This window comes from Setaria italica, chromosome IX (assembly GCF_000263155.2).
Source record: "Setaria italica strain Yugu1 chromosome IX, Setaria_italica_v2.0, whole genome shotgun sequence".
Classification (NCBI taxonomy): domain Eukaryota; kingdom Viridiplantae; phylum Streptophyta; class Magnoliopsida; order Poales; family Poaceae; genus Setaria; species Setaria italica.
The window spans coordinates 14131296-14159001 of NC_028458.1; the positions used below are offsets into that span (position 1 = coordinate 14131296).

Here is a 27706-nt window from a genome sequence, read left to right on the forward strand (position 1 = left end):
GTTTAGTACTCCTAATTAGCATCCAAACATCCGATGTGACAGGTGTTAAACTTTAACAGGGGTTTCCCAAACACCCCCTTATGCTGTCGGTTCAACAAGTGGCCATCTCAACCTGTTTGTATGCTGAGATTGCTGATTGATCCGCTATTCCGCTGTCATGTCATTGAACAGAAACAGATGCCGCCATTCCGGTTTTCAGATGAACAGACAAACGAATGAACAAATCAGAGCGAAACAATTCGACCCTTCCTAACAGACCCCAAAGCTAGCGAGGAAAAACTGAATCATTGACAATCAATCGGGCGCAGTGTCCAGCACTGGCACACGAGCAATTCTCATATCGACAGGAAAAAATGGCACGGCCTACACCTCTGATCCTAAAAAACCCTACATAAACTGAGCGACCTCTCCGCGGAAGTAACGGCGCCGCACGCCCGCACTACGGCGCGAGCACGAAGGATCCGGCCAGGAGCAGCGCCGCCGAGACCAGCCGGCGCGCCGCGAACGACGAGCGCGGCGCCGCAGCAGACACCCCCATCTTGTGGTGCGGAGTCTGCTCCCTGTCACGAAACAAATTGGAACGAACGAGCACAGAGCATCAGCAAACAATTGCAGGGTGTGGGGAAGTTGAGCTGAAGAAGAAGCTGGTGATCTGCGGCGGGGCCATACTTCTGGTACTTGTGGAGCTGGCCGCAGTAGAGCGCGTTGCCGGGGATGGCCATCTCGGTCTTGTTGCCGGTGTCCTCCGGGTTGACGACCCTGACGTAGACCTCCTGCCCCAGGTACCACGAGTCCAGGTTCTCGGACCGCACATTCCAGATGCCGACGTTGTCCAGGGACACCAGCACCGCCGCCCACGCGCCCGGGTACACCTGGATCGTGCTGCGCGCCACGCCGTCGCCCTTGTTGTACGTGCCCCGGCTGTCCTCCGTCCACTCGCCGTAGTCCATCCTGCACGCGCATGCATCGACGACGGACACGGGCCAGGGCTTTAGTATCTCTCTATCTATCCAAGATCGGCAACAACACGTACCGGCGTCAACCGATCGATCGGTTAATTTTTACCCGACGACGAAGAAGGCGTATCCGTCCATGTGGTAGCTCTGCATCCTGGTGTCGTTGTTCTGGAAGATGAGCTCCATGAACCCGCGGTAGGTGCCGTTGATGATGGACCGCGCGATCCGTGGCGCGGCGCCCGGCGGCGGCCGCTCCGGGAAGTCGAGCGTGTACACGCCCTCCACCCCGTACGCGTCCGCCAGCCGCAGCGGCGTCTCCGGCGGCGCGTAGGAGAGCCCGTTCAGCGTCGCGCGCCGCCGCCCGCCGATCGACACCGGCGCCGTGCTCCGCAGCAGGTACGCCTGCGTCACGTTGATGGCCGAGTACCGGAATGAGCCCTGCGGGTTGGGACGCGCCGCGCCGGCGCTCAGGTTCCACCGGACGGAGCGCGCCTGGTTCATGGAGAAGGTCCGGTCGTCCCGGTCCTGGGGAGGGTCCGGGAGCGGGCCGGAGGCGGGGCCGCCGGAGTTGGAGTAGCGGAGCACGGCGACGCCGGTGACGCGGCGCCACAGGGACTCGTTCACCTGCCGGGCGCTGGCCACGATGTAGTAGTCGGAGCTGGCGTTCTGGTCCGTGGTGACGAGGAAGGAGTAGGACTGGCCGACGTGGACGTCCAGGTTGGTGTAGTTCTGCTGCGTCGTGTAGGAGCCCTCCGTCTCGACCAGCAGCATGTTGTGGCCCTGGATCCGGAAGTTGAGGCTCGTCGACGTGCCCACGTTGTGCACCCGGATGCGGTACGTCCTGCCTGCGCCATCATCAATCGGCCATTGTAACTTTGTAAGTGGTGGTAGCATCACTGAATTTATTGAGCTTATCAGGCAGCTCCGTATGATCTCGGTCGACAACTCGACTTGTGAAAATAGCTAGCAATCTGTAGTGGCAATGGCAACATGGGGCATTCCTGCTCCTGAGGAAGAGGTTCGGGCCTGGTTTGGTTTCCCCTGCTTATTTTTAACACCCGTCACATCGAATGTTTAGATACTAATTAGAAGTATTAAACGTAGACTATTTACAAAACCCATCACATAAGTGGAGGCTAAACGGCGAGACGAATCTATTAAGCCTAATTAGTCCATGATTTGACAATGTGTTGCTACAGTAAATATTTGCTAATGATGGATTAATTAGACTTAATTAGGCTTAATAGATTCGTCTCGCCGTTTAGCCTCCACTTATATAATGGGTTTTGTAAATAGTCTGCGTTTAATACTCCTAATTAGTATCTAAACATTTGATGTGACACGTGATAAAAATAAGCAAAGGGAACCAAACGCCCCCTAGCCCCCTAAGTATAGAGATGGCGATGTTTAACATGCGAATTTGTGCAGTAGGAGAAAGCAACACACAAGAAAGCGCCCTGCTGTCAGTACAAGAGTTTTGAGTTGTGACAGAAATCCTAACACAGAGAGTAAACTATACCGACACGTTCAGGAACATAAAAAGAAATGCAGTCAGTTTCCCATTGTTAGCTACTCCGTAGTTTATCAACGGGAAGCTATTGCATGACAACAAAATCTTTTTTTTAAAAAATATACTCATAACAAACTGACAACAGAACTATACTGACTGGCATTGATACCTGAATGAATCTTTTTTTTTTGTGCAGCGAGCTCACTGGTGCAATATTTGAAGGGAGGTAATTTTTTGGTACATTATGGAAGCATGTCAGCATTCTGCAATCTAACTACCTCTTACTTCCAAGTTCCAACAAAACATTTCTGTCAGTGGATGATTAAGGCTACAGTAAGATGGTGTGGGCTGTGCAGTACCGATATGACTGAAGTGTACGGTGATCAGTCAGAACTAACAGTATAGAGACTAACAAAATCAGAGTACGGCAGCACCAGCCGACTGAAGTCAGCAAGAAAATTCTGAAGTTAACACATCTTACAACACACTCACTCTGCACATTGACCAGCCCTCATTTTACCAGGAAAGTTAGTGCTATGAAACAGGGTGTCAAGATTCTTGTCCTAAGATAAAAACAACGCTCTCACTCTGCACAAAAGCGATGCAACCTGTTCCAGTGCTCCTCCACTTGCTAGCCCATCAGTTTTACAGATTAATGCAGAGATAGTGGTACTAAGTACAGTGCTATCGATTAATTACCCGGATGCACATTGAAGGTCTCGTACTCGATGCCGGCCGGCACAAGGCTGTCGTTGTACCGGTACGGGCCCTTGCCGTTTATCAGCACGCCGTCCGGCATCCCCAGGTCCTTCCCCTTGTCCAGCATCTTCCTTAGATCCTGCAGTAATCCAGAGTGAGAGACAGCTCACTTCTCCAAAACATCCGAGGCTACAGGCATCAAACGGAAACGATGGCATCGAGCTAGTCACTGCTAGCTTGTGAGAGCTATTACCGTGTGGTTCTTGTTGTACCAGTCGCCGATGAGGATGGTGATGTCGCCGTCGGGGCGGCCGAAGGGCACGGCGATGACGTCGCGGTTGTTGACGACGATGCCGCCGAAGCCCCCGGCGGCGCGCTGCAGGCCGGTGGAGGGGAAGTAGAAGAAGCTGCCGATCTGGTCCTTCACCTGGAACTCGTACGTCCAGTTCCAGCCGGACGGGATGGGGCAGTTGGTGCCCAGCACCCCGTCCTGCCAGCAGTTCTTCCGGTGCTGGATCCCGTTCCTGCGTTCCACAACCACAGGCATCGACATACTCACTTGAGCGCGGCAACGCGGGATTTGAAGCTAGCCAAGAGCGTGCGTCTTGGCAGGCGGCGTGCTCACCAGGTGATGAGGAGCGGCTCGTCGAGGTCGTTGAGCACGTTGACGACGACGTTCCAGTTGGTGGTGATGTTCACGACGGGCCCCGGGAACTTGCCGTTGATGCCTATCACCTACCGGCAGCCAGCAGTTTCCGCCAGCTCGTCAGCAACTCAGCACACAGAATGCTCTGACTTGAGAATGTGAAAGGAAAGTCTCGTAAAGGGCCGGCGCGGGTGGCGCTGGCCGGACCGGAGAATGCTTGCCTGCTGCTTGACGCCGAGCGGCGCCGCGGTGACGTACGAGACGTCCCAGTCGAAGAAGGCGTAGGGGTCGGTGGCCAGCGCCGGCCGCAGCGCCAGCAGGGCCGCCACCAGCGCGAGAAGCCGCCGCATCGTCGCGAAGCTCCCGGTCTCGGCTCTCGAGGTCTCGCCCTGGGAATTGGGAAACGAGAGCGCGAGTGGGCACTGGGGGAGAAGGTGGCGGGGAAAGCAAGGCGATATGCGAAGCGGATTTCACTTGCAGTTGCAGCTGCGGGCTGCGGCTGCAGTGGTGCACCGCGGCGAGTGAGTGGTCAGTGGCCTGCTGGTGGGGGCAAAGCAATCGATGGGTCACAGGATGGCAGGAAGGATTGGGATCGGGACCGGCCTGGCCTGGCGTGGCGTCGCGTCGGACGGTCCTGAGCGGGCGCGGCGGGGGTGTGCGTGCCGATGCGCGGGCGCGGTCGTTTTACTGTTTGAGTTCGTTTCAGCGCCGCGCCTCCCGCCTGTGGGATGGGTGGTTCGCAGGGGGACTGGAGAGGCGAGGCCTGCTTGTAGCCCGGCAGGCTTCTGCTCTGCCAGGCGTCGCAGGGGGCCGGGGAATCATCCATCGCGAGATTTGCTGGCGGTTATGCGTCGTGATTCAGTTACCATTTTCAGATGGATAAGATCAGGATCGGCAGTGCAGCATACCCTTTTCTGCTGTGCACTGTGCTGGGCTGCTGGCTACTGTTTGCAAGTAGAGAGGTACTACAGCGATGCAACGTGTAGTCTGACACGGGCAACATGGGCGCAAATCAATACGTGCACACTCCACAAACAGTGAGAGAAACACGGTCTAGAATGTGTACGCCGCAGTGCGCCCATCCCATCAAACAGAAAGTTTTAAATCGTCGCCGGCCGGACTACGGTTGAGCGAGCCCATGTTGCTCGGCTGCGCTCGCGCACATGGCAGCGCGCGGCCCGGTGGCCAGTGCACGGCGCGCCCGCCTCCGTCGTCCGAGGCGGCAGCGAACGGCCGTCAGCCGGTCGAGAGAGCCGAGAGCCCGCGCGCCGGTCGGTTCGGGCTCACGGGGGCGCGCCGGGCGCATGGCGTGTGGCCGGCCGTGGGATGGGGGCCGCGGCCATTGGCTCCGGTCGGTGCACGCGCGAGCGCGGCGCGACCGGGACAGCTGGCTGGTGCACGTGCATGGGCCCGTGGCCTGGCCCGACAACGGGGCACCCCGGAATTATTACCCCCGCCCGACGAGGTGCGCGGGGACGACGGAATATTCTCGCGCCGTGTGTATCGTCGGGCCATATTGGACCGCTGGTGTATCAGAGGAGAGAGCGGAGCATACGGCCCAGGAATGAATAATTGCGAGCAACGGGCTGGCGGACGGACGTAATGGCGTCTAATAGCATTTACGTTACCTCGTGAGGGAAACAGAAGGAGCAATCCTACAACCCCAGCTTGCTGCAGAAGTAGAAGAGCATCATTACCAACAACGCAAGCAAAACCCAAATCCCCCGGCAAAAGAAATAAGGAGGTGTTTCACTTAAAAGTTTAGTCCGTGTCACATCAAATATTTGAAGACTAATTAGGAAGACTAAATAGGAATTAATTATAAAACTAATTACACAAATGGAGACTAAACGGCGCGACGAATCTATTAGACCTAATTAATCCATTATTAGCAAATGATTACTGTAGCAGCACATTGTTAAATTATAAACTAATTAGGCTTAATAGATTCATCTCGTCGTTTAGCCTCCACTGTACAATGAGTTTTTGTAAATAATCTATGTTTAATACTTCTAATTAATTTCTAAACATTCAATGTGACATGACTAAAATTTAACCGGGATGCAACCACCCCCTAAAAATAAGAGAGAGAGAAGGAATTCCGCATAAACCCTCGCGTCCAAAAGAAAAAAAAAAACCCAGTCCCCTCCGCCCCCCGCGGCGGCCGAGCAAACAAGCCGCCGCCGCACGACGGGATGGCGTCGACGCCGGAGCCGGAGGACGGGAGGGAGCTCTACGCGCTGCTCCACCTCTCGCCGGACGCATCCGACGAGGAAATCCGCAGGGCGTACCGCCAGTACGCGCAAATCTATCACCCCGACAAGTACCAGGACCCCCAGGTAGGGCCGCGCCGCCCCTTCCTCTGCGATTTGATTGGCTCTAGCTACTTAGCTTAGGGTTCCTGGGGCTCCCGTGCTCCATTCGGAGCTGGATTGTGGTTCGGCTCGGTGCGGGGGTTGGCATCCGGATTCTATCGGTCATGAGTTCATTGAGCTGCTTGTTTCAACGGGTTTTTAACCCAAGTGCCGTGTTGCTTTTGGATTGGGGGTTCGGTTAGCACACACTGGCAGTGCTATCATGCTATGCTTGTTTGAAGTTTTACCTGCTATACATGTTTGCGATGATAGTTAGAAACCAAAACGGAAGTTCTCTCTTCAGGAGATCAAGGGTACGCCAATTTGTGTGGGAATGTATGTGTTTTATTCATCCATGTACCTATTTGATTGCGTCTGAAGATATGCCGAAACATCAGAGTGGTGGTAGAAATAGGCAGACCAGTCATCAGTGTGGATAAGCATGCACTTTGGCACTGGTTCTTTGTCAGTTTTGTTTCTAAAATGTTGGCATGGCGAATGGAAAATCTGTATTTCGTGCCGATTAAGCTTTTTTTCAGTTGGTGGTGCATTCAGAATTTGGAAGATATTGCGAGTTGTGGGCCTCTTATGTATCTGTTCCCTGAGGAGTCCACTTAGGTTTATTGGTTAGTGGCATGGTTGCTGTTCTAGCCGGCACGGGTTATTTCATATGTTCTTTTTTAGGAAACAGCAGAAAGAAAGTCCTAAACTTATTTTCCTGTGCACATCCTTTTTGTAACGAAGATGTTGGATGTATATTTGTTTTCTGCGGAATAACCTTTGCTTTTTGATTGAAAGAATGCTAGTTAGAGAAGGAATTTATTATTAGCTGATCAAAAGGAAACTTTCAGCTTTTCTCGGATATGTTTCAATGAATATTTAAGGTGAATACTGCCATTAACATCGACATTATAGTTTAGCTGGTAACTTGGCAGATGCCATCATGTGTTTCTAGTGCATTTGACACCTGCATTTCAAGTAATAAAAAAATAATATGTGGATAGTTAGATTCTTGTACACCTGAATCTGTATTTTGTTGAACTATTCATCTACTATTTACATTAGTGCATTCTTCTGGACTGACAAGAAACCTTCTTAATTTTCATCTGTAATTTCCAGATGAAGGAAGTAGCAACTGAAAACTTTCAACGAATACGTGATGCATATGAGATACTATCGGATGAGAACAAAAGACAGATTTACGACATCTATGGTATGGAAGGTTTAAATTCTGGCCTAGAACTTGGTCCCAAGCTAACTAAACCAGAGGAAATCAAAGAACAGTTGGAACAACTGCGTCGGCGCAAAGAGGAAGAAAAACTTTTCGCACATGCTCGACCCAATGGCTCAATCATTGCTAATTTCTCGGTTCCACAATATTTGGATGGCAATGGCATCATGAAAGGGTATGTAGTGTTTTCCATTTTAGTACATATACCTGTAATCTTTTGTTCCAGTCACATAACTGGGAAGCTGCTAAGAATTCCAATAATATGGAATCTAATCTCTTGTTTAATTCGTGGTTACAATATGGCAATATTGCTTAGTAATTAATTACTTGTAGATGTTAATTGTGGATTGTAATTTTGATGGTGGAATCGTTGTATGGTATTTTGCATTCTTCAGCATTTGTAGTTATGACGAACTATGCTTAATCCATATACATTTTCCATACTGGCACATAGAAGTTCTTTTTCTTAAGTGGTTAGTAGTGTTTCCTAAATTATGTGCATAACTATCACTTGCACCCCCTTTTATGTCGTCCAATTCTGAATGCTTAACTGCTTATATCTAAGTTAAGAGTTTTAGTAAACAGGGAAGCAAACCATTTGTCAGGAAGTGGACCACCAGGGGCTTTTTGCAGCTTACCTTTCATGTTTTTATTTTTTCTCATTTTTCTTTCAGTACTTCCAACGACTTCTGGTGTCACTTTACCAATTTGTTTAGCTTTAGAACCTTTTGGCATATCCTGTCCTTCAATTACTTCTTTAGATTATTAATAGACAGTGCAGTGATTTAGTTATTTGATTTGGAAATGGCTAGAATGGGAATGTCGAGTGAAGTTGAGTTGCCAGTGTCCAAGCAAAATACTGTCGTTGTTGGCGGGAATTTGGTTGTCAATGGCTCAGCTGGAACTGGAGCAGCAAGCACTGTGCTGCGGCACCAGTTGTCTTCTGCTTCCTCTATTGAGTTTATGGCAACAGCTGGACTACGCTCTGTTATTGGCATGCAGACGTTTCGGTGAGAATATCATCCCATATTTTTTTCCCCATCCACTGCTAGTTTCTTGCACGTTGCAAATTGTGATTCATCAACATTGTGTACTTCAGTCAAATTTCACCACATTCTACAGCAACTTCTGGACTTGCTGTTTCTTTAAGAGATGGATCTATCAACCTGTCAAATGCCTGGACACGCCAACTATCTGAAAATGCTGTCGGGAATGTATGACACCTTACACTCATGCTTTTGTCATGTGCGTGATGCTTATCTACGAGAAAGTTGCTTACCATTCTTTAATATAATGACGGCCATATGTACATGATAGTTATCCATGATTTCAATAATAGATGCTGAAACAATAGCTTCAGTTCTTGTTACTTACATGACTACGTGAGCCGTCAAAGTAGTTTTTTAGTTGAGATATAAAGTTTCCAGTTAAACAGGATGGCTGGAGCTTGACAAGCTTTTAGAAATTCAGGCCTTATATTAAACTTGATTCACGTTTAGAATGGACATCAACTGCTAATTTTACAGTTACACAGTTAATGCATAAGTTTAGGCCTCATAGGCATGTCCATAATAAGGTGTCAATGCTGGATAAGTTACAGCACAACCTACACATATTGCATGTTATAATTTTCAAATGCTATGTCCAAGATGTGTCTTCCTTTAGATCTCTTGTTATCTTGTAAGGGGTTTTAAGGGTATTTGTTACCTGCTATCTTTTTTTCTTACATAGCTGCATTATTAAGAGTAGGATGATAGTTTATCTACTGAATATAATTTTTTTTGTGTGCTGGTAAGCTGATGTCATTTTCCCCCTTGTGTGTTGTGTCTATTGCTTTCTCTTTCACCAAACTCCAGATACAGCTAGTCCTTGGTGATGAATCAATTATTTCTGTTGGATGGCAAAGGAAGGATGAAAAAAGTACTGCAACAGGAGAAATAAAGGTAAATCTTAAATTAACTCAAACATTTATTTAACTCTTGATATTTTATTAGAAATGTATGGTTATCTCTGGATACATTTAGTTTAGGTGTTTTCTTATTGTTCTGTTCTGAAGAATAGAACATTCGAAGACGTTGTACTTGCTGTAGTTATTTCAAAGGCTTCCCATTCTGTTCTGAAGCTAGCTGGTTGGTCAAAGGATCCATAATTAGTATATGATTAAGGATCAACTTAAAGTGTCCATGTCCACTGTATAGTTCATTTTAGGAGCCCTACTGAAATTGTAATATCATTGAAGCAGGGTGATGTGTACAAAATACTTAACAAAACAAATGGTACAAAGGTCTTCAAGACCAGGAACCAACGGTACTTAAGGAAAGAAGCATATGCATTTTTCTGTTTAACTTCAGCGCTGCCTGGCTTGATACTTAGTGTGGAGCCTTTGAAAACATGAAACTTATACTATCTTGCTTCTATTTAGTGTGCGGCCTTGAGAACAGGCAACACATTTACTTTGTGGTTTAAATTCGTACTGCTTTCTGCCTTCAAGAGCTACCTGTTTTATATGTTTTCACCGCTAGTGTCAGGCCAACATCTGATGCTTTCCATTCGGGGTTGTCTCAGTTACTAATTACCTTTTCATTTCCTCCTCAGTTTGGAACTAATTTCTTTGGTGCAACTGCTCATTACGTCCGTCGGTTCTCCTCCAAGTCTCATGCTCGCATTGCTGGTAGAGTTGGAAGGTACCTAAGATTTTGATCTCTCTTGTTTCTGGCTGTAGAAAATGCATTTTTATATGAGTTTGTAACCAACTGTTACTTTTTTGAACTTTTCCCTCGCAGCACGGCCCTTGATTTTGAAATTGGAGGAGGGAGGCGGATATCAGAATTTAGTACTGTAAGGATGATGTATAACATAGGAATTCAGGTGATTGCTTGTTTGTAATGTCCCTTGCCTATGTGTTCTCAGTTAGTCACTTGCTTCTTGAACTTGCCGTTTACTGCTGATCCAGACTGCATTAATGCTATTTTCTAAGAGATGCTACCATATCGATTGAGTTTAGGTAGACAGTATTCTGCATACTGTTTTTTTTTTGAAAACTATACAGCGGGGGAGGCCCCTGCTGTGGTAAGATATATTAATAAGGTAAAATAAAACTGCACAAGGACAAAAGTCCAAAGGGCACCTCAATGCTCTAAAAGGAAAAAAGACTTCAGAAAGACCTCAAAGGAGGCTAATTACCATACTGTGTTTAGGTGCAATTATGATGTGTCCAATGCAGTTTTTTCTTTGATGGCCTCTGTTGTCACTATTTGATAACCTTAACTACTTTCCTTCTGATATGATATTTTGTAGAAACCTTTTGTTGCCTAATGTGTTTCACCAGAACTGATCTTTCCTTGTAGTTGACAGCTTGCCATATTTTTTTTAATCTATTTTGTGCTCTGAATCCTTCATATCTGATGTAGGGTGTCTCTTGGAGATTTGAGTTACATCGTGCTGGTCAAAAGTTAATTATCCCGGTAAGTGGAGCTGTTCCACCTTGGAGTCTGTCCTGGCTTTCACATGTTTTGTTTATCTAATTTTATGTAACTATGGCACAAAGATCAAAGCTATACAACACGATTTTATTTGCTTTCAGTATTGAACTATTGATCCCTGCACACATGTGGAGGTTTCATTACCTGTTTTCCCATTGTCATTCTCTGTTCAATTTTCACTGACTTCTGCTTGATTCTGCAGGTCTTGCTTTCTACTGATTTAAATGCATTATTTGCTACCAGTGCATTTGCTATTCCTTCAACACTATATTTTCTGCTTCAGGTTCTATTCCTGACCTAGTTCTATTCTTGACGTCTTACATAAAGTAGGCCTGCTATCTTACTTTCTCCGCCTTAAAGTGCACCTGTTAACTAAATCGTAGCTGTGGACTCTTATTGTTTAACAGACATATGTTGTAAAGCCTTACTACCTTAAGCGAGAAAAGCAGAAGACACTAGAAAAAATGGAAGGCTTATCTACACAGGTAACCTGAGGTTATTTTGTGTATTCACATTCTCATGTATCTTAAACATATGCACACAGAAGGAGTAACTTGTTGTACTTCCTGTTTGCACCTTAATGCATAATTTTGTTTTGGAGCATCTAACTTTGGTTGTCGTTTAACTGGTATTCATATTTACATGTACATGTAGCATGCCTTCTGCCTTTCTAACCAAATCATGGTTTCTCTTTCATGCAGTATATATGTTTGCAATAATTCCGAAACTGCATTGCTTTTCCATTGCTTTAAAGAATTGACAAGTAACTGAAGAAGCCTTTTTTCCTGTATAGCTAACTGCAGCCAGAAATGCAGCTAAAAAAGCTCAAAAATTACTGGAACCTGTCTCCAACCGTAAGAAGAACAGACAGGTAGAGAACAATGGATTGGTGATTACCAAGGCTCTGTATGGTAATCGCAAAAAAATCAAAGAGAGCGGTGAATTGAATGAGATAGATGATGATGTGGCTTCACAAGTATTTGACGTGACAATCCCACTGAACTTCCTTGTTACTGAGGCAGGCCAGCTCAAGGTATATTTTAGTTACATTGCTGATAAGTGTTTTTATCTGAGATAGGAACCTAGCGCTTAGCAAGTTTGGCCATATATCACAGTTGATTATCTATACTATTTTTTTACTGGTCACAGGTGATATTGGATGACCAATATATTAGGGGTATTTGCAAATTTTCCACTGGTTTTGCATCTTGCAAATAGATTGAAACTGTTTGTTGCATACGTGAATCATATATACAAATTTATGTTTATACTTGAAACCCCCCAATCTCCCTTTTACTAGCTTATGTTTCACGTTTCTGCAAGGAATGCTAGCAAATATTTGCGTGGTTATTTGACACTGAATGTTCTTTGTCTGCCACCTTCAGCTTCATGAGGGGATAAAGAAGTCTGGAATAATGGGCTTTTACGATCCTTGTCCTGGAGACCCGAAGCTGTTACTCGTTGAGTACACATTTCATGGTCGGAAATACAAGGTAAAGATCCCCATTACATACCATCTTGTCACAACTATCTGTCTTATATGCACAGAATTTCTTGACTGTTTGGTTTGTTGGCAGGTCATGGTGGATGACTATGAGTCTCTGTTGATACCACAAGACATCCACCAATTTTAAACTGTTATACTGATGTAAAGACGCAACGAAATGATTTTGAGTCATCATAGCTCTCTTCTTCTCACATTTTCTTTTCTTTGTTAATGGGTTATCTGTTTTTTTGGGTATCTTTCCTTACCGCGGCCTGTATGTTGTATTTGCATGTGGATTTGAATGAACCACCTAGGTAGTTGCGAAGGCCATACATACCCACAGCAGCTAATAAGTTACGGTCAATCAGAATTCAGAAGTTATAACCCTGAGAATGATTCGGTTGGCGAAGTATTTTGGACCCGTGTGCCGCCCCTGTAAACCGACTTCCCCTGTACAACACGGCAGGAGTTCACTGTTTGATTCTCCGACCGGTGTCTGCCTCCCTCTTTCTGACCAGTTTTATCATTCTTTTTTTTTGGGGGGGGGCACGATCATCAACCGCATGGCCTACGGCCATGAGTCGAGATGCAGCGCCAACACCGCGGCAGCACCCTCCTCGCCGTCCCGATCGAGTCCCCTGACGATGCAGATCGCCAGCCGCCTGCACCGAACATGCAAGCTAGCTGCCGGCTCAGGCGAGACTCCGCGCATCTGCGCTGCCGGAGCCGTGCCCCTGCTTGGCTTCTGCCTCGCAAGCCAAGAGGCTTAGCCCTGTGATGCCCTGCTCCCCTGTCCCCTCCTGTCCAAGTCCGGCGGAACAGCCCTGCCGGCTGCGCGTGCTCGTGTAACGAACGGACCAGATGCTGCCGCGCAAACTGCCGAGGCCGCGATGCCGCATGCATGTGCGCGGCGCACACTCTCTTTTTTTTAGTAAAGATCCCTTAGACCCCGGTGATTGATGACTTGGGGTTTAAGTAAGCAGTACTAGTATGCAGTAGCAGCTTAACGATGCAGGCGACAAAAGCTGGCGATTTTTAGTGGTAGCGGCATGAGTGGGATCGCTTAGTTTTATGCTACGAAGTGTATTTGTAGTGGTAAAGTGGCATGAAAAGGCTTGCCTTTTACCGTCGCCCTTTTTTTTATTTGTTTGGCCAATTTCACGAATCGCATCTACATTGGACCCGATCCCTGGAGATCCTATGTCATGCTGGTTGGTGGTTGACAGACACTCGGGAGTCGGGACGCTAACATTCGTACTGGTTACTCCGTAAGCAAGCGCAAAGCTTTGCAGTCACAGGGTCAAGCACGGAGCCGTGAAAAGTTGCGGCTGGACGAGCAGAAGGGCTTTTAAAATCGTATGATCCATACGGAACAATGTAGGTCAGTAGGTGGTGGAAGCCTGGACCACGCCGCCGCTTCGACGTTTACAGCAGTGATGCAGTCAAAGGATGCACAAACCCCAGCTGCTACTGCCAACACTTGGACGTAGCTGATGCACACGGCACTACAGTGTGCAGTGCCTCCAGCTCCTGGAGCAGTAGAATCTGTAATCTGTTTACGAGTGCTACTGCTTAATGCCTCTGCCTACTAGCCTACTACTCATACTAAGTAGTAAAGTGGCTGCAAAAAAGGATTTGCCTCTAACCAAAACTTTCCTCTTTCCATTTTAGAGTTCAAATTCCTCTTTCCATTTTGAGATCACATTGGGTCCATATCCCTGCAGAAAGTGAAGATCCGGTGAAGTTTTAGGGGTTCACTTGATCTTTTAATTTTGCAAAGTAAATACACGAGCTAGAATAGAGCTTTGTAGCCACAAAGTCGAGCTCAAGGCCGTGAAAAGCTGCAGGTAGATAGATCTCTAGAGAGCGCTCCTACTAATAAATCGTCTGGACGCGGATGGAAAGCAGACAGTGTACCAAACGTCCGAAACGCGTGTTCTGACCTTGGTGCGGTTGCTATGCTTGGGTGCTCGAGGAGATCCAGCTACGCCGCAGCAGGGCGTACTCCCTCCACCAAACATGCACCCAGCTTTGACGCCAGCAACGGTCAGATGCAGACGAGACGGCCACGAGGCCCACGAACTAGGGATCAGCGGCGGCCCTCCCTTCCTGGAGCAGTACGTGTAGCACTCCTATCTCATCCGCAACTGCAAGCCCAACAACCGCTCACGACCATTCCAGAACATAGTTCGTTCCACCGTGGACGTAGATCAACCTACGAGAAGCTATACGATTTTTTATTAAGAAAAAAAATAATTTGAGGTTAGAATGCATAACCACACCTCGCATCCTAACTAGTTGAGTTAGGCTCACTTCATGTTCCTCCCTAATCGTGCCTGATCATCCAATCTCCATGGACGCAACGTGCAAGTTTGGACATTGTTTTCTTAGAGCTTATCAGTAATCGTGCCTGATTATCCAATCGATCACTAGCTTCTTAGGGACTATCATTGCTTCCTTCAGGACAACACAACCACTCGAAGTAAAGGCACAGAACTAGCCACCCACACGCGCTGCCCAGGAGGATGACAGCATCCTGCATCAGTGCAACCCGTCCCACCCTCCCCGAGACCATCTCCCCCCGATGCCGACCTCCTCCCGCCCAACCATCCAACCAATCCAACACCAAGCAGAGCAGGGCAGCGTTGCATCGCATCGCGGCAGAATCCCGTCAACAAACCAGCTCACCATCTCCCTCAGATTCTCACGCGCCAGCCAAGCACGAGACCTTGGTCCCCCTTGCTACCACCTCCAAGCTCCACGTCGCTCTTTCAGTGGTCTCCAGTCCACTGCCGATATCATATATGTATAAGTAACCCACCTTCACATCCCTGATCCCTCGCAAGAAACAAGCACACACACAGCTCTGGAGCAAGCTGAGAGAGAGCGAGAGTTCCATTCGCAGGCAGCTTTCTGTAGAAACAATGGCGGCCCGCCGCAGCTTCTTGTCGCCGCCATGGCTGCTCCTCCTCCTGGCGTTTCTTGACGACGCGGTGGCGGTGCCCAGGCCGCTGCTGGGCATCGCCGAGCCGCCGGCCACCGCAGCTGGGCCCGTCAGCGCGTCGCGGCCCGGCGGAAGCGGGAGGCCCGACCGGTCGGTGGCCGGCGCGGACGTGATCCTCGTCGGGTTCGCCGCGGCGGTCGTCGTCGTCATCTTCCTGTACATCAGGGTCACCAGGAAGAACAGCTCCAGCGCCAGCGTGGGAGTCGGAGAAAAGCGGGAAGGCGGTGGCTTGGGAGGATTCTGAACTTTCTATGTGTAGGTGTAGAAGTAGCACTAGAAGTACACCATCTTTCTTTTTTCAATTTGCCTTCTTGAGTTCAGACTTGAGAGAGGCTTGTAAAGAGGATTAGATGAGATGATGGGTGGGGGTTGATACAGTTTAAGCAGCTGTTTAAGGTTTGTCATCAGTTCATTGATCTGTGGTGTGTACTGTACTACATGCCCAAAGAAAACAGGGGATATGTAGGAGAACAGAGAAGATCGAAAGAACCATCAAACTTCGTTGAACTCCAAATCTCAAAAGTAATCTGCTTAGCGCTACGCCAATCTGCCCGTACGATTTCTTGAGTGACTGCTGTGCTATGATCCAAGCATGAACTAACTACGGGTGCAGAGTACTTCTTCAGCTGGCCTCACTTGTCGTCAGCAAGCGCATGGCCACTTTAGTTTGCACTCTCCACGAACTGAAACTTTAGAGATCGATCAAAATTACTCTTTGCCACCGGAGCTTGATCGCTCTGAATCTCACCGCTCCTACTCCTAAGCATCTGCAGCGTAGCTCAGCAAGCGTGACAGTTCATGAGTAGTACGTTACGTACAAGAGCATGTGCCATTCGTGCCCAACGGCTTTCAATCATCAGAGCCGCCGGTTCAATGCATCGGCCGAGGTCGCGGCGCGCACGCGTCATCCCTTCCCGGCCGGCCCTTTGGTTTGGTGATCCTGAATTCCTGATGCAGGGGGGCCAACGCGCTCGCGGCGTATCAGAGTACAGAACGCAATCGCACTAGCGTAGCGTCCCTGCATTCTCCATGGCCGATTGCCCCCGTACCCTGGCAACCCTTCAATGCATCGGCGAGACGGCGACAAACCCAAGGGCACTTCGCGCGGAGCTTGGAGAGGGTCGTGGCGTCCGGGCCCGCTCCCGGCTATACTGACACTGTACCCCGGCCCCGTTCCGCGCGCCCCCTCCCCCCTCATAAATCTCACCGCTGCCGGTCTCTCACCCCCTCGGCTCCATTGCTGCTCTCTCTCGCGCGCCCAGGTGAGGCAAGATCGTCCCTCTCCTCTCTACTCCAACTTTTCTTTCTCAGGTTTGCATTATAGTCTTGGATCCGTGCTCTGCTTGCTCCACGCCTCCACTGATGTATCTTTGGTGCTTTGATCTCGTTTCCTATTTGCATGGCTTGATCTTGCTCGTCCCGGTGCTTTGGAAGGATATTGTTATTGTTGTCCAGTTCTTTGTAATTATCATCTTGCTGTGCAAAATCATCATGGTGGGAAACTACTAGTTCTGTCATGAATCATGGTGTAAAGCTGCTGCTGCTGGTGAGCTTGGGTTAAGTGTAGAACCAGCCCCTGGTGAATCACGTGATGTATCGTTTGCAATCCTATACTATGTGACAATTCTGCCTCTGTACTTGATATTAACGGCTTTGGTGATATATTACTTGGCGTAACAACAAATTGTATGCTCAAACTGGAGCTTTGTACTCTGCCAGCCGGAGAAATGCCCAACGTTGCGTAAAACCTCACCGATCTGTGGCATGGTAATCAAACATTCAAACACAAACGGTATGCAGCCTTCCAAACACAAGAGCCCAGTACCCACCCATGTAATCCAGCCCACTACGCTACACAGGCAACCTGTGAGCAGCTAAAAATCACCACCACCTTGCCCCCGAGGAGGAAGAGGAAGCAATGCAAGCAAATCATCGTGTGCACGTGCTGGTGGCCACGCTCTCGGCCAGGTTGCCTGGCCCAACCGTACATAGCTCAGAAACCAAATCACGCCGGCTGCTATGTACTGTCGCAATGCGGGGGCGCACGGTGAGAGTGAGACGCCCGGATTCCAGAACGCGTCTTCTGTCCGGGCCGGCGTGCGTGGCTGCTTCAGCGCTCCTCGCTCCCGACCTGCGAGAGGTGCGAGCTCAGTCAGCTCCCAGGAGCCAGCTACGGCACAGCACGGCGTCCTCCCTCCCGCCGCGCCGGCCGCCGGGAAATAAATTAAGACGCGGCCGCTCTCTGACGCTGACGCCGGTCAAATGCGGGCCCCACGCCCCGGGGAAGCAGTGATGTGCTGGTGGCTGCACCGCATGCAGCAGCCCTGCAGGTGCAGCACCTGCTAGCTGCAACGGGACAACGGCTGCTCCGCTGCTCCGGTATGGTATGTGTGCAGCATCAAGCTCGGCCCGTATGAACCTTCCCCGGACGGATCATATCGTTTCTCACTGATGCGGCATGCGAGCTTGGGCTTTGTTTAGGGGTGTCGGGCTCTCGCGTGCTAAAGTTTAGCACATGTTATATCGGATGTTTACATGTCATATCGGATGTTTGGATACTAATTAGGAGTATTAAATATAGCCTAATTACAAAACTAATTGCACAGGTAGAGTCTAATTCGCGAGACAAATCTATTAAGCCTAATTAATCCATGATTTGACAATGTGGTGCTACAGTAACCATTTGCTAACGATGGATTAATTAGCTTTAATAGATTCGTCTCACGAATTAGTCTAGGGGTTCTGCAATTAGTTTTATAATTAGCTCATGTTTAGTCCTCCTAATTAGGATCTGAACCTCCAACGTGACACGTGTTAAAATTTAGCACCTGGTATCCAAACACTTCCTAGTTTCAGTGGGTTAGAGATGGATCGGATGAGCAGCACTAGGTTTTATTTAGTGCTGTTTGACATGACGTCAATTATATTGGAACAAACATTCTCCTCGGCATGACGGCATCCTCACACATCGGTGGGTTGTTGGTAGGGTGGAAAGAGTTTTGATTCTGCTAGCACACTTCGGTGCGTTTTGTAAATATATACTTTAACTGCAATCACACAGAGTTCTCACTGCTACTACTCACCAAGACACCAAGCTCAACTGCCAGCGTATAGCTTATCCCAGTAGTAGTTACAACACATCCAACCGAGGTAAAGATATCACACTACATCTATGCCCATGCTCCCTACCCCAATCAGGCGGAGGGGACAGCGTCCGGGTCCAGCCCTCCCCGAGACAATCTCCCCCGATACCGACCTCCTCCCCGCTCCCTTCAACCAAACCAAACCAGCATTCCAAGGAGACCCAGCTCACCATCTCGCATCTCCCTCCCTCAGCTCGGCCTCGATCCTCATGTGCCAGCCAGGCACAAGACCACGGTCCCCCTTGCTTCCTCCCGCTTCCACCTCACTCCCTCAGCTCACCTCGCGGCCCACAGGCCATATATACACGGACACACCCCTCCCCCTCTATAGCCTCCTCGCATTTGCCGCTTAACTCTGGACTCTGCCGCAAAGCTCAGAGCGAGAAAAAGAGAGCTGCAAGCAGCTTGCAGCAGTGCAATGGCTGGCCGCTGCAGCCTACTGCCATTGGCAAGGCTGCTTCTCCTGGTGGTGGTTCTTGGCGCTGTGCTTCACTGCAATGGTGCCGTGGCCAGGCCGCTGCTGGGAATCGCCGAGCCGCCGGCCTCGCCGGGCGCCGTGGCGGAGGGACCGGGGGACGATGCTGCGCGGGCAGGGGCAGGCGGCAGGCCCGACCGTTCTGAGGCCGGCGGGGAGGTGATCCTCGCGGGGTTCGCGGCTGCTGTCATCATCGTCGTGTTCTGCTACATCAGGGTCACCAGGGAGAAGAGCAGCAGCGGCGGCGGCGGCGGTGTGGGAGAAGGAGAGAAGCAGGAAAGCTTAGGAGCGTTCTAATGGACAGATGAAGTAACTCTCGCAAAGAAAAAAGATAGATGTAGTAGTAGCAGATGTTTGAGGGACTTGTAAAGAAGAGAGGGAGGGAGGGTTGTTGATGTAGTTTAGCAGCTGTTTCAGGCTTGTCAGTTCGCTGATCTCTGGTGTTTGTGCGTGTCGTGTAGAGAGATGGCAACAGGTACATATCCGCTGAGCAGTGATATTCCATACCCGCACCTGTGAACTCTGCTTCTACCCGTAAAAAACTCATACCCGCACCCGCATGCGGGTATAAGTTCTTGCCCATACCCGCACCCGTGTGGGTTTTTTTTACCCATCAGGTAACCCGTGCCCGATAGCATACCCGATATAAATTATTAGAATCGTAAATATAACACATGAGAAAGTGCATACGCCAACAAATTTGAGTAAATAAAAAAGATAATTGACAATTCTTAACCAATTAATAGTATGATAAATCATAAAATTATTAGTTTGTTAATAATACTAAGTCACCCTTCACTAACAATGTGGAAGTTTATAAGTTTATCACATATTATAGTCGGGTATATTTTACCCACGGGTATGTGGGTATGGGTAGTATGTACTTGTACCCGCACCCGCCTACTCGATGGGTAGATGATGTTGCCCATTAGTACACCCGCGGGTAAAGATATATTCCCATACCTGCCTTCTTATCGGGTATACCTATTGAGATGAGGTGGGATGTAGGGGTGGAAAACATCAGCAGCAACATCAAGTTTGGTGAACTCTTTGAAAAATCCTTGGCATCATGTTAATTACCTGGCCGCCATTATGTCTTGGGGAAATCTGCAACAAAATTTAATTTGCTCCGGACCAACCTGCCCGTGTGATCTCTGACTGGTTGTTCAATGACGAATGAACGAATGCAGAATTTGTTGTTCAGTTGGCCCATCACTCATCATTGTACATGCGGCCACACTTAATGTTTCTAGGTCATTTAGTAGCGTGAAACTTTCTTTGCTACAGTTCCGCCAAAATCAGAGCAAAGAAAAATGCTTCTCTTTGTTACACTTTTGGTGAAATACTTTGCTGAGATGCTCTTTCGCATTGTTGACCCTCTTTCACCAAACTTTCCCAACCTCTTCACCAAAACACCATTCCAAGGTTACCACTAGGCCGTCAAGAAGTGCACGCATGACCAAAACAAACTTGAGACTAGTGATTGCTCTGCTGCTCCGAAGTCCAAACTGAACTTGTAAGTTGTAACCCAGCCATTCCCAATCACACATTTTCTGGGCCAGCAGCAGTTGTACACTTGTACTTCCTCCTAAACAACTGCAGCGTAGCTCGGCGTGTATGCCAATCCGCCTGAACAACCCACTCAACGCCCACCACTGTTGCGTTCTACTACCACAACACTACCGCTCTGCAGTCTGCTGGCCCCCCAGGCCGTGCCCAGCAACAGAAATCGATCAGATCATGCGCGCCCGGGGACACGGCGCCGCTCGTTCAATGCTCGCCGGCCGTTCAATGCATCCATCGGGGTCGGCGCGCACGCGTCTTCCGGGCCACCCCCTTCCCTTCGGGCGGCCCGGTGCAGTGCTCCTGAAGCAGCAGCCGTTTGAATGCAAGGGGCCAGCGCGGCGGCAGCAATGACAGAACAGAATCGTGGTCGCGGTGGCGTTAGATTTGGTGGTCAATCTAGTGCTAGTAGCGTTGATATGCCTAAGGCCCTAAACACACGATGTAGTGGCAAGATATCAATGCATGAACTGAGACTTGGTTGCAAATGATTTGGAGCGCGAATAATGCAACTATGCAAGTTCATCCTAACACTTGGGGTCCAAAACATGAGCTGCCACCGGAGATTAGGACGGGGAAAGTTGGAAGTACACATAAGATCCATTTCAAGTCATGCCGACACCAATTCTTATCTTGTCCTCAAACCAAACACATACTAATACATTGGTCGGTCTCGAAATAAATTTTTTGATGTTGATGCACTAGAAATTCTATTTTTAAGAAATCAAAATTAGAGAATTTTCTTTTTTATTGGGCTGTCCAGTCATCCATGTGAAGAAAAATAAATTTGGTCTGCTTTGCCTAATTGTTGGACTGGATGGGCTATAGGATTCAGGTCACTCGGGCCAGTGATGGGCCGCCTCTGCCCTCCTAATTGTTGTTTTTTAGTTGGCCCACAATATTTTGGCCGAATAATCAATGATGAAATTGACAATACGTTAGTACCAAAACGTGACTGCGAGGCAACATCCAAAGAACATGCATGTGGGATTAGAGCGAGGGTTCTTTTTTTAATTAAGGAACATTGTCCTTTTTCTTTAATTAAGGAACATTGTCCGGCCTCGATCATCCTCGATGTCTACAGCCACAGTGAGGGTTTGTTTGAAGGAAATCGCTTGACCCACATATCCTTTGACAAATCCATCTGCACCTAGATCAAGATACATGATTTCTCGTGTATGAACAGTTGAACACCCGGTTTTCTTCTCTCTCACTCCTGAGACGACGTATGAACACCTTTGTATTTATTGTGAAATGCGATGCCAGCTTGGACGAAAATGACTGTGCAACAACGAGACCATATGCCCTGGATTTTGCTGATGAGTGAAAGCTAGGCTTTTATTCTACATTCGACTTGGGAATTGGGATCATACATTTGCAGTGTCATCATGGGAAACAGAGAAGGCAATGGGCTGCACTAGCAGTGTATTACTAGCACTTGAGTAATATGGTAAATGATCACTATCCGAGTTTTTTTTTTCCAGTGTAAAGATATAGCACGTGTTTCATGGGCGTGTCCTTTCTTTCCTTGTCTTGATTGAGACAAGAGTCCGTGCCCGCATGGTCCGGTATTCCATATTTTAGGCTTGTGGCCTGTGGGTACCTTCTCCTGTCTAAAATATAAGACATATGCTTCTCCGTGAAGCCATGACCATACGGCATAGCTGCTCTAACCATGGTTGGTGCAAATATGCATGCTAAATGAACGGAGCAGATAAAAAGAATTACGCAATATATGAAACCACCATATATTATATATTCTAGTTACACGATCGATTTCAAGGAGAAAAATTAACTAAATTAATTAGGTACTCCCTCCGTTTCAAAATGTAGGTTGTTTTGACTTCTGTAGATACATAGATGTTGTTATGCACCTAAGTATAGGGTTATGCCTAAATACATAACAAAGTCTATGTATTTAGAAAAGTCAAAATAACCTGCATTTTGGAAAGTACTACATTTAGAAGCAAAAGATTTAAACCAGTATTTGTCAAAGTGAAGTCAGGCACATTTAAAATAAGCTCTTGTTTAAGGGTGTCAGTTCTACAAGTTGATGCACGATATGGCCCCGCTGAAATACCGAAGTATGTTTGGTAGGTGACAAAGATAGACCACTCAATGCAGAATTCTGAAAGTTGCCTAAAGCATCTTTCATGATCACACCATCGAAGCAACCGCTAACTTGTACCATCTACAGTAACTATTGAACATTGACATGTCCCAACAGAGAAACTTCACGTATATATAAGTCAAACTGAAGTGGAACACATGGAACTTGGAAGAGAGCCCAGGAAACTAAAAAAAAAAAGACTTCTCTTATGAAGTGAGAATATCATATAAAACAAATAATGGTGCTATGTAATTTTATTCCAATAATAAAACCTTGCATATTGCTTATTTATCTACTCCACAATTTTTTTAAAAGGTGTATTTCGTTTCACTTCATTTCATTAGGACAAAGACTTTGACTGACAATGATGCTATCGATATTTCATTTATAGGTACAAAATTGTAATCATAAGGAAATATCTTCGAAAACAAATTTAACAGCACCTCAATTTTGTGTTACAAAAAATTATGTATTAATAGAGTAATTGCTGGTCCAATGCCTGCCCTAATGAAAGAAATGAGCCCTATAATTTCAAATAGTTGCAGTAGTTAGCTTTTGCTTGGCGATGATATTTGGTAATGATTCATCATTTACACAAATGAAAGTTTTTCAATTGATTTAGCACATAGGCTACTGTAGATATAACTCAAACAAGGCCTTGGTCCCCAAATTTTGAGTCGTACATCGTATATTGAGGGAAAAATAGTATTAAGAAAAAAACTTATAAAAGTAGAAGTAAGAATTGCGGTCCCTCTTAAAACAAACTTTTGAATTTGTACATTTGAGGTAGTATTAAAATACAGACAGGTTGAGTAAGGCCTTGTTCACAGTAAAGAAATTTCATTCCACTTGTTTTTATTTAAGAACAGTTCTCTACTAGTAAAACCATCTGCCCACCTTATATTGTCTTATTTAAGAAAAAGCTTTGCATAAGGATCACGAATTTAATTAGTTATTAAAAAAAATAGAATCTGAATTCAACTGGCAATATCTCCGTAGGCAGATAAGAAACATCACTATCAAGACGAATCCATCTTTTCACACACAAAAAAAGTCCAAACCAAACTAAACAAAACTTCCAAGAAAATTTTGCAGCCAAAAACAAAAGCGAAACTACGGCCCCAGTGCCTGGCCTCGAGAGTCCCCCTTTCCCACCACTTCCTCTCCGTTCTCCCCCAACTCCCGCGACAGCAGCAGCAGCAGCAGCAGCAGCCATGGCCGCCTCCTGCGACCTCCTCGACGTCGACCCGCCGGAGCTCCAGTTCCCGTGTAAGCTCCCTGCCCCTAGCGGGTCCAGCCCTCCCTCGCCGCCCTTCTCTCGTCTCAGATTCTTCCCGACTTCTCTCCCTGAATTTTTCAGCTGATTCTTTCGCGATTTTCTTGTGGTGCGCAGTCGTGCTCGACAAGCAGATCTCCTGCCCCCTGCGGCTCACCAACAGGACCGACCGTACCGTCGCCTTTAAGGTGGTTCACCAGTTGATTTGCGGTGTAGACCCTAGGGAATTTCTCTGTGGAATTGCGGGTGGCTTGATGAGGAATTCTTTATTCTCTTATGCTTTTCTTGGCGCCCTTGTGATGTGTGTGGGTAGTAGGTCAAGACGACGAGCCCCAGGAAGTATTGCGTGCGTCCCAACAATGGCGTGGTGCCCCCACGATCCTCCTGCACAGTTGTAGGTAACGTGTTGTTGTTACTGGACTGGCCACAGTTCAAGAAACGGCTCAATTTGGGAGCATTATCTTTTGTAAGCTTGGCTAAGGAACTTTCAATATTTTAAAATTTGTATGCATTCTGTGCTCCTGCAGTTACGATGCAAGCGCAGAAGGTGGTGCCTCCGGATTTGCAGTGCAAGGATAAATTCTTGGTGCAGAGCGTGGTCGTCAGTGATGGCTTGTTAGCCAAGTACATAACCTCGCAAATGGTAGTACTAGGATGTATTCTTTTTAGTTTGATTTATGTCTATCAGTTTGGTACTGAATCTGTAGTTTGGTGCTTGCTTCTTAGTTCGTGAAAGAAGTGGGTAATGTGGTTGAGGAGGTGAAGTTGAAGGTTGCTTATGTGATGCCACCTGAACCACAATCAGAGATTGCAGAGGAACACGATGGTTTAGAGAGAGTTTTAATGCCTATGCAGCAGATTGTGGATAATGGAAGGAGTACTTCAGAGCTGTCGAGTGGCTCTGCGTCTTTGAGATCAGCTGAGGTGGGGATATCATGTGTCCTGAATGTTCTTTTTCTGTCCGATGTTTTTATAGCTGCAAGTTTCTAAGAAAATGAACTTATGAGTTTCCTAATATCTTTTCAGGAGGTAGGATCACCTGTTGGGCGAATTGTGAAGAGTGAGGAGTTCCTGAAGGCTGCAACACCTGCTCTGGTACGTGATATGTGCATATTCTTTGTTCTACACTTATATCTTGTGCCATGATTATTAAAATATCGTTTGTGTCTGTCTCAACACTAGGAAACAAAAACATATGCAGGACGTGCTGAACAATCCCATCAGGTGAGCCTGAATTCTGTGTGGACTGTGGAACACTGAAGGTTTTTTATGTCCAAGTAGAAATGTTGAATGCTCGTTTGACAACATGGGAGGTTAAAAAGGAGAAACCCTTATGTCCCTTACTGACCCTATTTATTCATTCTTTGAATTTATTGCTCAGAAACAATGGGGGATGTAATAGCTCTTGTGAACTATGCTTTATGAATTCTGTTTCAGTTGATTTCTATTGGAATCATCTACATTCAAGTTTGTCATTGCACATAGATAGCCACTTAGCAACATTTCTCTTGCTACCCTAGTTACTTTGCTTGACTACAATTAGGGTTGTTTACTGAAAGCTTAATGCCATTTTATTTTCATTGTGTTTCACTATCTTTCTAATTCAATACAAATCATATAGTTAATATTGGTGATCTTTTAGTTTAACTTGTGCTTCGAGTATTTTGCTGTTTCTGATCTGAATACACTCTTGTTTCTCTCATTCCAGCTGTCAGCTATAATTGCAAAACTGACCGAAGAAAAGAATTCTGCACTTGAGCAAAATAGAAAGCTTCGAGATGAATTGGTGAGTATTTGGTTGAAATCATGTGCTTTTTCATGGGTTGCCATTGGCACCTTAAGTAGTATGCTGATGTGCCTGAAAACAACGCTCTCTTTTTGATATAATGAAAGATGAATATCATGTACAAATACATGTTGAACCTCTAAACATAGGCATTCTCCTAGGAGGTCTCTTTGAAAGGGCTTCAAGTTGCATAGCTGCAGCTGTATACAAACATTAGTTTACTTTAGTGTCTTCAACTAATCTTCTCTTGGTCAGTATTCTTTGAGCGACACCCATGTGTATCAATATGTAAATTATCACTGGCTAAAGGAGCATATATTTGGACTTGACACAGTCAAGGAACCATTCTAAACTGTTAACCATTGGAATTGTTAATATGAATCGGGCACTTGTTAGGGTCTCAGATATCCAATGTGGAAACCTAAGTATTTTGCTTTTCAAGATTATGAACTGAAAATTGGAGTTCTATCTAAAACAAACTTGAATCAAACTAACTTGTGAATATTCATGTAGTAATGGACGAGATGAATTACAACTAATTTTTGGTAATCAAAACAAATTTTTTATGCTAAGGAGCTAATGGTGTCTAGATTTTCAGATCAGACTTCATAACAATAAGAAGCCTCTCACCCTAATAGGTTGTAAATTTGTTTAAGATTTTCTCTGGAAGAAATATTATACTGAATTCTGATGTCTGATATCTGTAACTATGATAAATTTTGTTTAACTCGCTTGAAGATGGTTGTCTGTCATTGTGACATGCAGGAACTTGTAAGGCGCGAAGCCAGTAAACAGCAAGGCAGCTTCTCGCTGGTTCTCTTACTAGCTCTCGGGGTCCTGTGCGTCATTCTGGGTCATCTTGTAAAGAAATGAGAATTTCATAGTCTAATCAAGTACTCGGTACGGTAAATAAAAGGTGACATATAGTGTGATTCTTAGATTCGTGAGCCAGCTGCCAATGCTAGCGAGCCGCGCAACAGCGCGAGCGTCAAGTGGGTTGTGTAATGGCATCTAGTTCGATCCATAATGTATTTTAACTAATCACTGGAAAGTGATTGCTCTTATGGTGTTTGATTTCTGTATCTATCCCCTTCAATTTATCACCTAACTAAGTTGTACATTGATTGCATTCACTTTTGATTGTGACCATGTTGTTGATAAGTGAGTGTTGTCCGAATAGCGCCATATGCTGGTCCACTCGAATTAGTCATGATAAAAAAGCAGCAGCTTACCTGTAAGATTTATCAGTCGCCTGGGGAAATGATCCATGATTCTACTTCAGTCTTGACTTTTGACCATGATGCGGTTCTTGGCTGCATGCCACTGGAACACAGCATACATTACTTACTTTTAGGATGCACGTAATAGATATGTAGAAAACACTCAACAAGTTGCAGATATTTGACACTGATAAGAGCTAGAGTTACGCAAGCAAAGTCTGTACACCAGGAAACTTATGACAATATGTGTACATTGGACAACATGCTTTTGCAGTCTACAATGAAGATTCCTCACATAAATTGTTTTCTAACAAAGCATGAACAATCTTATTGCTACTGATGACTGATGTGGATGTTCTTGAGCTACTTATAAGCTGTCCAAGGCACCATGCCACATGCATCATGTACTGTCTACTTGGATAATAACTTATTAAGCTAGTCTCAGGATAGCTTCCTTTTGTAAGGAAGAGAGAGGTTAGTCGTACAAACAAGCCAATATAGAGTAGATGGACAAACATTGCTAAATAGTGTAACAGATGATTCAAATAGAAGCAAGCCTTCCAACAGGAAAAAAAAAACACTTCTAACACCAATTACCAACAGATAGCATGCTGTTGTACGCACAAGATGCTTAATATTTCATTATTTCTGAACCACAATACAGAACCAAGTCACTCCCACTCAAAATATAATTGTTCAATTACGAGTAAGAAAACATTGCTCACATTCTGCCATCATTAGCAATACGACTATTTTCAGCAAAAC

The 27706-nt window shown here is 46.6% G+C and overlaps 5 protein-coding genes across 6 annotated transcripts; 4 read left to right on the plus strand and 1 right to left on the minus strand.

Annotated features, from left to right (window-relative positions):
* Positions 1-136: 136 nt before the first annotated feature.
* Positions 137-4300, minus strand: LOC101784015 (monocopper oxidase-like protein SKU5). The gene is made up of 7 exons (XM_004982601.3): positions 4033-4300; positions 3791-3900; positions 3419-3689; positions 3166-3304; positions 1066-1801; positions 670-951; positions 137-560 (listed from the first exon to the last, which is right to left on the minus strand). Exons 1-7 carry the CDS (start codon positions 4159-4161, stop codon positions 440-442), a joined length of 1788 nt encoding a protein of 595 aa, XP_004982658.1. The 5' UTR covers positions 4162-4300; the 3' UTR covers positions 137-439.
* Positions 4301-5912: 1612 nt separating this feature from the next.
* Positions 5913-12804, plus strand: LOC101784432 (chaperone protein dnaJ 13). The gene is made up of 13 exons (XM_004982602.4): positions 5913-6150; positions 7285-7571; positions 8209-8406; positions 8496-8610; positions 9253-9339; positions 9992-10080; positions 10180-10264; positions 10807-10860; positions 11081-11161; positions 11286-11363; positions 11672-11911; positions 12264-12371; positions 12456-12804. Exons 1-13 carry the CDS (start codon positions 6007-6009, stop codon positions 12510-12512), a joined length of 1623 nt encoding a protein of 540 aa, XP_004982659.1. The 5' UTR covers positions 5913-6006; the 3' UTR covers positions 12513-12804.
* Positions 12805-15027: 2223 nt separating this feature from the next.
* On the plus strand, positions 15028-15882 carry LOC111255857. The gene has a single exon (XM_022823436.1). It carries the CDS (start codon positions 15289-15291, stop codon positions 15610-15612), a length of 324 nt encoding a protein of 107 aa, XP_022679171.1. The 5' UTR covers positions 15028-15288; the 3' UTR covers positions 15613-15882.
* Positions 15883-18650: 2768 nt separating this feature from the next.
* On the plus strand, positions 18651-19506 carry LOC101784837. The gene has a single exon (XM_004982603.4). The coding sequence runs from the start codon at positions 18930-18932 to the stop codon at positions 19281-19283; it is 354 nt and encodes a 117-aa protein (XP_004982660.1). The 5' UTR covers positions 18651-18929; the 3' UTR covers positions 19284-19506.
* A 4260-nt stretch (positions 19507-23766) lies between these two features.
* LOC101785233 (vesicle-associated protein 1-3) lies at positions 23767-26854 on the plus strand. Of its 2 annotated transcripts, none has more exons than XM_012848783.2 (9): positions 23767-23928; positions 24053-24123; positions 24252-24333; positions 24463-24578; positions 24662-24859; positions 24962-25030; positions 25118-25159; positions 25644-25721; positions 26460-26854. In XM_012848783.2, exons 1-9 carry the CDS (start codon positions 23874-23876, stop codon positions 26592-26594), a joined length of 846 nt encoding a protein of 281 aa, XP_012704237.1. In that variant the 5' UTR covers positions 23767-23873; the 3' UTR covers positions 26595-26854. The 2 variants fall into 2 exon arrangements, with proteins under 2 accessions (XP_012704237.1, XP_004982661.1); XM_004982604.3 differs by having other exon boundaries at positions 23769-23928; positions 26487-26854.
* The last annotated feature ends 852 nt before the right edge of the window (positions 26855-27706 follow it).

Excerpts from the sequence above, each read along its gene's own strand:
- LOC101784015 (XM_004982601.3), bottom strand. The coding sequence starts at position 4,161 with ATGCGGCGGCTTCTCGCGCTGGTGGCGGCCCTGCTGGCGCTGCGGCCG. Across the intron at positions 3,305-3,418 it reads GGTACAACAAGAACCACACG|GATCTAAGGAAGATGCTGGA; the intron begins GTAATAGCTCTC and ends GGATTACTGCAG. Across the intron at positions 561-669 it reads CAGCTCCACAAGTACCAGAA|GGAGCAGACTCCGCACCACA; the intron begins GTATGGCCCCGC and ends GTTTCGTGACAG.
- LOC101784432 (XM_004982602.4), top strand. The coding sequence starts at position 6,007 with ATGGCGTCGACGCCGGAGCCGGAGGACGGGAGGGAGCTCTACGCGCTG. Across the intron at positions 8,611-9,252 it reads CTGAAAATGCTGTCGGGAAT|ATACAGCTAGTCCTTGGTGA; the intron begins GTATGACACCTT and ends ACCAAACTCCAG. Across the intron at positions 9,340-9,991 it reads CTGCAACAGGAGAAATAAAG|TTTGGAACTAATTTCTTTGG; the intron begins GTAAATCTTAAA and ends TTTCCTCCTCAG.
- LOC111255857 (XM_022823436.1), top strand. The coding sequence starts at position 15,289 with ATGGCGGCCCGCCGCAGCTTCTTGTCGCCGCCATGGCTGCTCCTCCTC.
- LOC101784837 (XM_004982603.4), top strand. The coding sequence starts at position 18,930 with ATGGCTGGCCGCTGCAGCCTACTGCCATTGGCAAGGCTGCTTCTCCTG.
- LOC101785233 (XM_012848783.2), top strand. The coding sequence starts at position 23,874 with ATGGCCGCCTCCTGCGACCTCCTCGACGTCGACCCGCCGGAGCTCCAG. Across the intron at positions 24,334-24,462 it reads ATCCTCCTGCACAGTTGTAG|TTACGATGCAAGCGCAGAAG; the intron begins GTAACGTGTTGT and ends GTGCTCCTGCAG. Across the intron at positions 25,722-26,459 it reads GAAAGCTTCGAGATGAATTG|ATGGTTGTCTGTCATTGTGA; the intron begins GTGAGTATTTGG and ends ACTCGCTTGAAG.